Consider the following 13,251-nt stretch of genomic DNA (forward strand, 5'->3'; position numbering starts at 1 on the left):
AAAAAAAAATAAGCCAAGCTTAATTGAAGATTCCAGTGAAAGCAAAATACATGTACTCGTGTAAAGGGCTATAAAAATAATGGAGGAAACATAATTACAATGCAAAATAAGATAAACACAGCATCAACAGTACACACCGAGCCAGTGATAAGAGGGAATAAGAAATAACAATGTGAGAGAGAGAGAGAAAAGGACAAAAGAAATCTATGGAGGAAAGAGAAGGGGGAAATGTAAGTTTCAATAAAGATTTAAAGATATTTAAGAGAGATGTGTAAAAAGAAAGTCAGGGAATGGGAAAGGCACACAGAGAAAAATGTGTTGACAATGGAAAAGTAGTACAGGGACAAATAGAACTATATATATTTTTTTTTAAAGAACTGGAAGGGAAAAAAGGGGAGATGGAGACAGAGAAGGTGAAGGAAAAGTAGGAGGGGGAGGAGGAATGGGAGAGGGGAGAGACTGAAAAGTAATTTGAAATCAAATGTGATATTAAATGCAATGAATGTGAAAGACATCATCAAATAAAACTACTTGCATTTTCTTCACTCGTCTACAGAAAACATGAACAAAAAAAAAAAAAAAAACTGGCAAATTAAAGTGCTTTAATCTACAGAAGACAATGACAAATACTACATTTCAGTACCAACCTCACATTCATCACATTTGAAACAGTATAATAAAGAAAAGGAAAATGTGACCAAATAACAACAACTAAAAATCTGCATCTATAAATTTAAAAATCAAAGTAAACTCAAGAAAGAATGCAAGTTGACCAGGAAAACAAGACTACAGCCATTCCAAAAAGAAAAGTTTCAGCTTGCTACAAAAAAGAAAAAGGAAAGCATGATTGTTGAAGTTTCAGTAGAAATATGGTTGAAGTAATCACCTAAATTTGCCAGGTTATACAACTGAGCACTGGCCTCAAATGGCCATCCCGGGACTGGAGAAAAAAAGAACAATGAGTAGACAAAAAAAAAGGTATTAGAATGAATTGCACTGGTTTAGTAAGCATGAGATGCGAAGATTAGCAATTATGAGTGGATTAATTTACCATTATATCCAATATCACAATGTCCATGTAACATACACTAAACACCAAATTAGCATCATGCAAAGTTGTGTAGTATTTTATAGCATAACTTGTTTCTAAATGTAGTCTCATTGTTGTATTTACTATTTACATTCAAATAACTTGTATTCATCTGGGTGTTTTCACTTCACAGCAAGCATATATTGCTGTACATAATCTTGCTTCAAATGTACATTTCATAATTGAAAAGTATGGAGATTTGCAATGTCAAAAATATCTGTGTAAGTGTTACACAGAACTGTATATGATTATTGTAGAGGAAATTATTTTGATTATCAAATTTATTCACTACAGACAGATCTGATAATGTGGGAAGTCTAACAGAGCCTAACACTTTTCATTTGGGTGTTGTTTACTGCATACCTATGACCCCCTCCCATCAAATACCTATACAAATGAAAAACCCTCCCCTGTTTTTTAGCTGAATCAAATCAACCAATCTCACCTGCTGAAGGACTAATAAAATAAAAAAACAATGAACAGCAACTCAGGCATGAAGAAATCATACACAATAACTACTACTTGACATCTGCATTTTCATCACTTTCTTTCATTAAAGAATAAATGAATAAATTGAAATAAATGTAAGCCATTTTGCATTCTTCCTTTTCAAGGAGAGGATGAATATTAGAAATACAATTCATATTTGAAATGGGCAAATTACTTGTGGATAAATATTTTCAAAATATTTCTGAGAATATTAAACACAAATTATTAAATTCACAGCTTAATGTCTCTTTATAGATAATAAAATATGTCATAATGAAAATGCAGATGCACTATAAAATGGTTAATGAGTAAATGCAAAGTTGCAAGCTAGTGCTAAGCCAATTAATTAATTAGTTCTTGCTGCAAAGCTCAACATTAATGTTTTTATCAGATACCTTACAATATCTTATTAAAAATACATCTACAGGCATTTCATTCAAATTATGTACAAGTATCTGTTTTCTTTGAAAGAATAGGCCTACTATACATGTAAGTTTACATTGAGACAAATTTTCATAATTCCTATCATATGAACGTAGGAGCGGAAAAATTATAATCTCAAATAAATGTGTAAATATTATTTATTAATCCCATGCTAAAATTGATATTCTAGAAGAAAAGTGTCAGAAAAACTGACTGAAGAAAGGCTATAGAGCATCCTTCCTTAAACTTTGTTTGAGTGTCATAAACGTTATCAGGGAATAATGTAAAATGTTGAATATGGCATTGTTTCAAACACTGGAGGTGGGTTATTACAATATTAGATGCCGACATCCACTGTCTAATACTTACTCCAATCCTGGTATAACACAGATGAGTCTGTGAAGTAGACTAGTTCGATCAGCTGCAGGACTTCCATTTGGGTTAAGTGCCCCAGCATACTCACTCATTCATGCTTCCCCCTAGACTATTTTCTTTCACACACATACACACACACACTCACTGGCACCACGCAAAAATGGGTCATTGAACTTAGAACCCACCCACACATTCAAACACACACAAACTGTACCACGCTCACAGGCAAGCTATTTCAAGCTACTATCCAGTTGCTATGGTTCCAGGGGAAGCCGGCTCATTGATTGGCGGGTATAACTGTGGCACTGAGCCAATTGGGTAACATTACATCATGAATATGCATGATGGATTTCTGTTGGTGAAAAACTTTAAACCAATGACAGAACAGTATCAAAAGCATGCATTTTCACCAAATATTCTGAGCAAATTTAAGAGCATTTTATAAAATTCTCTCTACATTTCTGTCACATAACTACTTGAGAGCAATGTTGTAACAGTTAATAGTATCATAATCTTGATTATTATCAACATCACAAACAGGATGGTACCAACTTAAAAAAAAAACACTGACATGAACAAAAAAATTAAAGCACTGGTAAACAAATTTAAAAAACAATCACTAAAATGATGTGATTTAAACAAACCTGAAGCGGAAGCACCTAGGGAAGAAGCAGTTGCCCTTAGCGACCCAAGTCCTCCAAACTCTGCCCCCATGAGATGAGAGGAGAAGGCTGGGTGTGCCCCAAACATGGAGAAGGCACTGGGCATGTGTGTCATGGAAAACTGATCTTGACTGGTAGACGGGTGGGCGGCGGCTGCTGCGGCAGCAAACAAGGGATGTGCTGGAATAGGCAAAATGGTCATGAAATCACTTTATTTTATTCGTTTGACAATTTCATTACAAAAGGTTTTCTTGGAAATGTGAATTGTTGACTGGAAAAAAAGAAGCATGTGAGGGATACATTTTTATCACAAACAAAAATATTCAAGGGAAATCAACTGTCAAAGATTTTACAAATATATTCATATACTGCAGGTACCAGTACATGTATTCACAGTATATTGTACAAACCAAATCCCAATCTAAGGCAAAGAAAATTCATACTTACATGTATATTTCAGTTGTAATTTTTAATGAAAGTATAAAAGACAAATATATTTGTCTTCGTACATCATCCCTGTTGACATGATCGTGAAAGAAATTAGAGAATTCAGCTGAACTTTTCCCCCATTTATTTTGTACAGGGGCAAAGTACAGGTAAAAGTAAATAACAAAGGACAGGCAATTCAAATGGCCTCTGCTGCTTACATGATTGAAAGAAAGATTCACCATCTATCTGCTTGATTGGGAGATTGAGAGATAAACATCTTTGCATATGAATTTCATTACCCATATACATGTAGCCTGGAATACATATGTATGTATGCTTTCTTTAAATCCTTAATAAATGTTGACTGAATACTAAATTGAATCTCCAGTCGTGTCACTCGAAATCCTGTCTACCTGCGCCCATACACACACAGGCAAGAGCCTCGACTAGCATCACATCAGCAAATTGTTTATCTACTTCAATTCAATAATGCATTCTATATGTACTTGCAAATACATTGTGTACCACTTTGACATTTCGATTGCTATTGCTATGCAAAGGTTTGCGTCACACGTTGCTCCGCATAATGCCATTTAGCTTTCAACAAAGAGATAAAAGCTGACAGAGAAATAGGATTGGATTGGAATGAGCTACCCTTTGCACTTGATAGCTTATAATGATACGGGAGGGGAGGAGGCAGGAAAAAGGGTTGCGATTATCATCGGTAATGATTCAGGAATTCATTCTGGGAAGAACAATTGTGTATCGACACTGATTCATTCCTTTGTTCCTTCTCGAAATATTTCAACATACAGATCATACAAAATTCATCAACATCACTGTTTTAACAGAAGCACTGCAAAAATTTTGTTACTGTCTGAATTATCTCTTCATTTTATGGCTTGTCGGTCATTTATTGTCATCATACAATGTATAATGGGACCAAAATTGGGGAAAGTTAGATTTACTTCAAAATACTTTACTAAGAAAATGAAGAGGTGTAACTTACATGTATCCTGCAAATTCCATGGAATGTATTGAGAGTATGTACATTATGATGCTTTCATTGCTATAGTACCCCCCCCTTTTTTTTCTTCTCTTATCACCTTGATAACAAAATAGAAGCAAAACTACTCCTTCTCTGATCCCTTGTAATTTGTTCCAGATAGAAAGTGACTCATCCCATGATGTTGATTGCAGACAAGTATATTTTCAAGGATTAGCATACATATTGATGACATTGCATTTGATATGAAATGGTGATGGGGAAGAAAATGCTTAGAGATCTATGCAAAGAATTGTCAAATGATATGTCACATATTTGAAAGTGTTTTATCATAAATCAGTATGATTTTCTTTTTCAAATCTGAAATAAATAACATTTAATTTGATTCCAATTTAGTATTCTTAGAAATGTTAATAGCAAATAAGTCAAGTAATATATCTTGAATAAGTTACTAACATAGCAACATGTATGTACATCCACTAGAATATAGTTCAAGATTTATTTCATTATATTATATTATTTATTCATTAGCAACTGTTTGGATACAAAGTGGGCAATTCATTGTTAAGAACTGAAAATGGGTTTTATTTTATCCATTAACTGAATAAAGCATTGGAAAGGGATTACTTGTATTTGTATTTTCAAGCTAATCAAGACTTGTTTTATTAGTGATTAAAAAAAAAAGGGAAATTAAGAATTAAACTTACCAAATAGATGTGCGGAATCAAAGAAACCACCTGCCCCCAGTCCAACTGGACTTTTAGGGGCAGAGCTCTCAGCTGGCTCCATACTGGAATATAAAAGCAAACAAACAAATAGATTTACAAATTATTTCTTATGAAATATATATACAGTTATGATTGGTGATTGGCATAAAAATTGAGAAGTATTGTCTAATATTAGAAGGAAGACAAGCTCTGGTTCCTGATGTTAATGAAATTTTATTATTAAAAAAAAATAGACAGCAGAAAACCACATTCATTAACTCTAAACTTACTTTCATTTTCAATAATGTATGTTTTTATGTTTTTCCTTGAAATTTTCTATAAACATCATGTTTCAGTATCATATGATAGATCAAATTTTATAAGCTCATTGCACTGCAATTAAAAAAACACTATTCTGATTGGTTTGTCTAATTCCCAAATCATCTAATTTTTATATAAGTAAACCAAACATCACTTGGTTTAATACCAACATGTGATTTTTTTTTTTCTAATGATGATTATTTGATCTACTTTCCAAACTCTTTCCCCATGTTATATAAGAGGGCCAATCAATTTTGGGAAATTATCAATACATCTGATACATGTATGACTGACAAAATATTGTTAGTGGTATCAAAAAATCAAGTGGGTAATGGACAATATGATCATTACGTAACTAAAAATTAGATAAAATCATAATTGGACTATAAAGTGGCAATTAAACAAAATAACGGTTATGAGACAATCTTGATGTGTATAAAATTAGACAACAGTCAGACTGAAAGACAATCATATGATCATGATGCTATTTTCAGTGTTATGCCCCAAAATCTTTATTTTCTTATACAGTTAAGATAAATAAGAACAATATCATTGCCTTCTCAAGCTCTTCTGCACTTAGTTTTTTTACCTGCAATACATATACTACCAACTTAAATAATTAATGAAGTACTTGTTTGAAAAGAAGCATTTACTACATGTGTATGTACATGTATGTAATTAATTGCACTCTCCCTTCACAGAAAGCAGATCCCCAATCATTGGATAATTTACATGTAGATTCTGTAATCATCTATCATTTTCTTTCAAACCATCAGTCCATCACCTATCTAATTTGACTGATTTCAGAGCATCAATAAATTGTAGAAAAAGAATTTCATATATCAATAGACCACTGTTTATTCTTTTAGTAAGCAAAGCCTTGGGGCAATTCTATTCTGATTTGAATAATTGCTGGTGTTGAAGTGCAAGAAAGACAAGATAGACATGCACTCCTAGTCCTAATGGAATTCATTACCGTTGCTGAAATTTTTATGGATCATTATAATGAATTTACATTAATGGTCGATTTGTGCATGAAACAAAAGAGAAAACAGCATCATTAGGCACAAATTAATAAGATTATGATAGATATTTTTCACAATAAAAAATCTGAAGAAACCATTAGATGCCATCAAGAATTCATGATCAATCAATGATGCATAACCACTGCATTTAGATATATGCACACTTGATAAAACCCACTATCAAATAAGTTTGGTAATATACATGTATGAGCTGAATGGACTTATATTGCTATATCAACATTGATGACGGTTAAAAATGGATTGAAGCCCAGAAAAAAATTGTAGTTCAAAGGATGTCTTCCAGTGTACATACATGTATATGCTTCATGAAATGTAAAAATATTATAGAGACCTGGAGAGTGTTTCATGAAAGGACCTGACAGACAACTTATCTGACAGGTCCTATTTTATCCAACTGTTCCCATAGTAACAGTGCTTCTCAGCCAATCAAAATCAGTGAAAGTTGTCGGACAAAAATGTTGATGAAACGCTGCCCTGAATGATATCCACATGTAGGCGGTATCTATAATATGAATGATGTTCATTCATTTCAATAGTTTATCTTTATATTCCTACTTATTCAAAAATACAACTGAACATAATAACATGGCACAAATATCCAAATTTAACAATTTATTCGGCCACGTTTCAACAAAGTTACCAAACCCTTTAACAGTGCCTTTGCCATTGAATTTTCTACATGTCTCATAGGGAATGGGTGACATTTATTCAACAACCAATCAAATGAATGGTATGTGGAGTTTCGATTTGATGGTAGGTTTAATACCACATTTACCTGGAGTATGTTTTTAACAGAGAATAGAGTTGATCAACTCTTTATCTTAAGTTCAACAAGAATCCAATGGGTTCATTTTAATCACAGGTATCGTTAATACATTATTCAATCAATAGCAAGAAACACACAATCTTTGACACTGCCATCATCGCACAGCCTTCATAAAGCCACATTTCTTTAGGATGTGGAGCACCAGTAATCTAATGTCAGCTCCAACATGGGATATAAGGTGTAGGTTAATAGCAAAATGTCGTCCAACCTCTGAGCAGGAATCAATCACAGCTATGCAAATGTGCAACTCGCTCAGTATTGGAAGCCCACATATGGCATGCTCCAAAGATTTTTTTTTTCTTCTCCTTGATGGTGCGGAGAACAGGAGAGGATGAAGAGAGGAAAAAAAAAAACAGAACGAGAGAAAGAGAGGGACAAAAATCTGCTAATGCCATTAAACACACAAAGAGTTTCATTACATAGCAAAAAGAGAAGACTCGGTATAATATGAGTCAGATGGCTTCCCGAATAATATGCATGTCCTACTGTGATCGTATTCATATACACACACACAAATTTTTGACATTGTATGTAGATTGTACACAGGAAAAAAAATAGAGACGGTGAAGAGAGATAATAAAAATGGCTACACCTCTGCCCCAGCTATCTGATCTCATACATGCGCAACACAGGGATTTACTTCACTCCTGTTCTATTCTTGCGTGTTATAAAAGTGAACAGGAAACATTTTCATGTATCGATTGAGATAGAGAGGATTGCATTTATACACTGTAATAGCTCTGAAACATCAAAAGAATTAAGCTCTTTTTACTTCCAATACAACCTCTGTCAGGAAACAAAAAAAGCGCAAGGGGTTCTCTAAACTGATCTCGCTTGTTTTATGGGAGACAAACCTATTTGAATCAGATTGTTGGATTTCTCTTTCTGCTAATGTGTCATGCAAATTGAAACCATGATCAGATGGGGTGGTGAACTGAAATGAACTCATGATTGTGGAGTATAGGTCACCACTACTACCAAGCCATGTTCCTTTGTTCCCATATTCAACAGTCCTCTATGGTATATGAGGTTGTCCTACACCTCTCTATCTACATCCAGGGTTAAACTACACCACTTAGCACAAAGAAACTTGAATAATTCTCTCCCTCTCCTCTCCTATTTCATACATGCCAAAGATGCAGCTGTCAAGTGCATGTTCAGTATTACACAGAAAAAAAATGTATTAGGTTAGCATTCATTCATTCTTCAGTCCATATTTCAGTCAAATAGATCTAATATTGATCCAACTTTTCCCAGACTACAATAATCTAATTTCTGGAGCATTACCCACAGATCTTGTGATAATGATGTGGCTAGAGACACAAATCCCATTCTTTGCATTGTAAAGACCTTCATAATTTGAAAGTACTACAATCCATCTTTTGATAGAAACTAGTGATGTCAGTAGTTCGCACCGATAGGCGTATAGTTAACACAAAAGCAGAAAAGTCAATTAATTTACAACTCTATGTAGTACAGAAAAATAATATAGAATCTTGAATCCTATTCTACATGTAATAATCTGAAGAAAAAACATTTTGAATGGAATAAGGATCGTTATAAACTTGAACTTTGATCAATTCTTTATGAATTAGTTTTTCAAAAAGCTAGTGCAGCTAAAGTCAACAGACAGAATCTATGCAGCTTGAGGTCCAATAGATAAATCTAATTTGTCATTATATCTGGTAAAAAACATAAGATGAAAAATTAAATTTGAAGAGAGCAGTCACATCACCAAACTCTATAAAATTGTTGACATGAAAGAACTTTATAAACAAATTTCCCAGTTTAAAAAATCCATTCAAAAAGCTCTTGAAACAAAATTACAAAGCATTAAGGTTGAAGATATAATAGAGGGTAGTATGGACCAACATCAAAGGACCTATCAACATATTTGACACAGTTATGAGCATAAAAGCACAATGAAATCAAGAAGTTTATAATACAAGGAAGAATGTTATTCGACAAGCATGAACTTTTCAAGATATGTGCAGCTATACATTATCCAAGCGAGGCAAACCTAAAAGGCTTAAAGTGCGATATACAGTAAAGTATTTTTCTCAGTACACTTCATGTGATGTGTATGAGTGTGCAGTAAGCCGACATAATCCCTGCGAGCTTGGAATTTGCAAACAAATTAAAATTGTATGTGACACTGCATAAGTTACTTGTAGAATTTTTTTTCTTTTACAGTGTTAAGACAAACCCTATACAGAGAAGCAAGGGGCTGGATGACTCATGATAGGAAATGCTTGTATTGTAACTAAGGCATATTACTGGCTACAATCATCATCATGCAATCAATCTTACTCAAGAAAGAAACCTCTCGATTCAACTTCACACAGAGACAAAGATGATGATGTGTAAGAGGGCAAAAAAAAGAAGGGGGAAAAAAACCCAAATGAATCATCATGAAATATCATTGCACACCACCTGGAGGTTTTTGCAGTTCTGAAAATAATAGGTGTTTTCATTCATCAAAGAATTGATCATGTATCCCTCTAGTAATTAAAGATAAATTCCAGTTTTGGTAACGATCTAAAAATGACTTTTTACAGAATCTAATATAATGACCACCTAAATGTCTGTTTGTATGAATAAAAAATATGTGCCAAAGGATTCTGGAAGAAATTGTGTAATTGCTGAGAAATAAGCAAAATAAGCGCGGATTCGGTCACTTCCGTCGGGTCTTTATTTTAGCAATAATAATACAGTGTCCCACGTGTGCCTATCTGTGTTGGTGATCTTCAGTGTGAACATTTTTCAGCGTAGATTTCAAGATTTCACAAAGTTCAGTTTATGTAACTGTACCAGATCTAGATCCTCGATGATATACTGACAATTAAGCCTTGTTTTACAGACTTTCTCATGAAATCAGTGTTTACTGCAAATACTGGAATTTCTCTTTAAGCTTAAAAGGGGCAGTGTACTGTAGTAAATAAATGTGTAAAACTTGGGTACAAAATAATTTGAAATGTATGCCATATGTTTGCCATATTTCCAATTACTATATCATCCTCTTGTGAACTAAATCTCTGTTTAAATTGCACTCCAGAATAATGCCAACCTATTTGTGTGTATTGTTATCCATGACTCATAGACCAACGATATCATTTTTTTCATAATTTTACTCAGTAGATCCAAATTATGTAAACAATTTTCCAATATGAACAATGTCTCACTATAGCATACATGTAGGCCGACATAATACTTGTAATATGACTGCTAACTGGATATTAAGCTTTTCTTTTAACTCTCTATCTTTTGTATAGTTTGTATAGTTTGCTTCCAAAAACTTTCAAGTTAAAGTATTGCTCCAATCCCCCAAAAAACATGTCGGCCTATATTTTGATTTTAAGAAATATCACACACTTTAGTACCCATGATGCAAAGAATTTAAGAAAACAACTTACACCCATACTTTAATGACTAACGATCAAATATAATCCTCCCTTCAAAAAAAGGTCAATTCATGATGATCTGCAATGCAAGTCATTTCCATTTGAAAGCACTTTCCATAAATTAGACAAACAGTCAAGCTCAAGTATTGACTACAACTGCTCAGTGAGTATTGACACAAATAACAAAACAACCATTCCTACATTAACCTTCAGATATATTACAATTCAACCACTCAGAACTAATATTATCACATGAAAGGTGCATGTTTGGAACATTGAAGAACAAAATGAAGGTTTTTATTTTAAGGCACTATGTATATGTGGGATCAGAGAGGTCACATAAAATAAACATGGAGCTAGAGTCGAGATTTGAACACACAGCACAAAGGGGTAACCTTGCGAATATAAATTACAGACATTCTGGAAAGCTTATATCTTGTAGGATGTGATAGTCCACTTTGCCCTTTACAGACCCTACCATGGTGTGTTATTCCGTGTGTGTCTTGCTTTCAATGTTAAAATAAATGGGAGTTAAAATGCTGCAGCCCAAATAATTTGCTTTGCTATGCCATGCACCCTGTAGACGAAGCTTTAGGCATAAATGATTACACAGCAGAGCAAGGGAGGAAACAGTAAATTTATTCAATGAAAAAAGCGAGCGCAGAATTAATTCAATAACTTCTTTGTTGTTCAATGATTATTTGGCACAGTTTTTACATATTTATTCTCCATAGATTTGACTCAATAGATGTTATCTACGAGTCTAACATTAACAGTCACATAATATGCAACAATGCTTGATTAGTAAGCACTGTTTGTGAATAAGCTTCATTGTCCTTAATTATGTGTTTAGGGCTACATGAAGATGAAATACAGATTGTTTACTACATGATTGCCACCATTTCTCCCATATTTAAGACACATCTGTACTCTGTAGGGATTAAAATAGCAACCCTATCAATAATCAAACATCTGGTCAATAACCCTAAAGATCAAAAACAAGAAGTCAACACTAAATTTTTAATAACTAGAACTAGTAAGGCTCATAAAATTAGCCTCTTGATAAAGCACACTGAAGAAATATGATAAAGACCTACACTGTAGCCAATTTATTAGCTCCATGATAACACTCACTGTAGCCAAATAAGATCACAACCACAAGCCATGGCCTTAGTTCTATAGTATCACCTACACAAAAGGTTTCATATATATTAAAATACAGCTTTGAATCTTCTAAATTTAATCAGCAGCAAAACATAATTCCCTAAATTCCCCATACAAGACCATTTTGTGAGCCTTAGGGGTCAGGTGTTATTCAAGAAAAAAACAGAGTTCTATGCACGCATTATCTATGAAGCCTTGATCACAAATAAATACATCAAATCCATAACCCCTCTCCTTTTCCGCAATAAGTAATTCATGAAATATGCTGCAAGCAGCCACAGCCTGAGAAGAATGCCAATTGATGTTTACATAATAGGCAGAATGCAGTAAGTTTGCGCATAATGAGATATATCTGTCCATACCCTACACGTTCATAATTAGGAGAGAGCGATAGACGAGTCCAATTTGCTTTATACATTATCAAATACACAATGCACAATAAAACAGGCTCCCCCAATCGCACCAGTGCATGTTTATATCATTCAACAGAGAGAGCTCTGGTAATAATTCATCAGCGTATTTTCTCCGCTTCACTTGACTGATATCTGAGCACACAAATCCTTGTCTTCTCATCTCCTGAATGCATCCAATTGCTTCACTACAGCAATCTACACCCACACCCCATGTCATTTACATCAATTCTAATCAAATCTTATCCTTAATCCTTTCACCCTCCAACATTACTGCACATTATATATATGTATATACATGTATATATATAGGCCTATATCATTCTTTGACATAAATATTCACATACTCATTTTGTTACACTTATAGTTAAATCCCAAGTTGAGAGTCAGCTTGAAATATTATGTCCATATGCTAGCAAGCCCATGAAACCAAAACAGAACACTGCTTGCAATAATAGATTTTACAAATTCATAATTCTTCCATTTGCTATTTACTTTAGACTTCCCAGATTGTTAAACTATCTATATAACTTGAATAACTAATTAAAAGGAAAGCCTACAACACATATAATTCTATGATTCTTACCACAAAAAGCAACTACACTGTAGTACAGTATAAAAGAGTCAAAATAGCCACTTCACTACCCTCATAGTACATGTACCTGTTTGTGTTAATGTCATCAGTAGGCCTACAGTACTTACTAATCATAAATTTATGTCTTTTCTTTGAAAAGGAATGCACATGAAATACTGCAAGTTATAGTTTTAATGGGAACTTACAGAATATAAAACCCAGCTTTCATGTACAATCCTAACTCCTAAGCAAAGAAATACACTAACACAATAGCCTAGGCTCAGTCTCTCCTCCCATTGGTCTATAGTTTCAGGACTTGTCCATTCAA

The 13,251-nt window shown here is 33.7% G+C and overlaps 1 protein-coding gene across 1 annotated transcript; it reads right to left on the bottom strand.

The window, feature by feature from the left end:
• Window positions 1-812: 812 nt before the first annotated feature.
• LOC129257155 (uncharacterized) lies at window positions 813-5,732 on the bottom strand. The gene is made up of 4 exons (XM_064095990.1): window positions 5,713-5,732; window positions 5,182-5,264; window positions 3,022-3,219; window positions 813-940 (listed from the first exon to the last, which is right to left on the bottom strand). The coding sequence occupies exons 1-4, from the start codon at window positions 5,730-5,732 to the stop codon at window positions 813-815; spliced, it is 429 nt and encodes a 142-aa protein (XP_063952060.1).
• Window positions 5,733-13,251: the final 7,519 nt, after the last annotated feature.

This window comes from Lytechinus pictus, chromosome 3, assembly GCF_037042905.1.
Source record: "Lytechinus pictus isolate F3 Inbred chromosome 3, Lp3.0, whole genome shotgun sequence".
Classification (NCBI taxonomy): domain Eukaryota; kingdom Metazoa; phylum Echinodermata; class Echinoidea; order Temnopleuroida; family Toxopneustidae; genus Lytechinus; species Lytechinus pictus.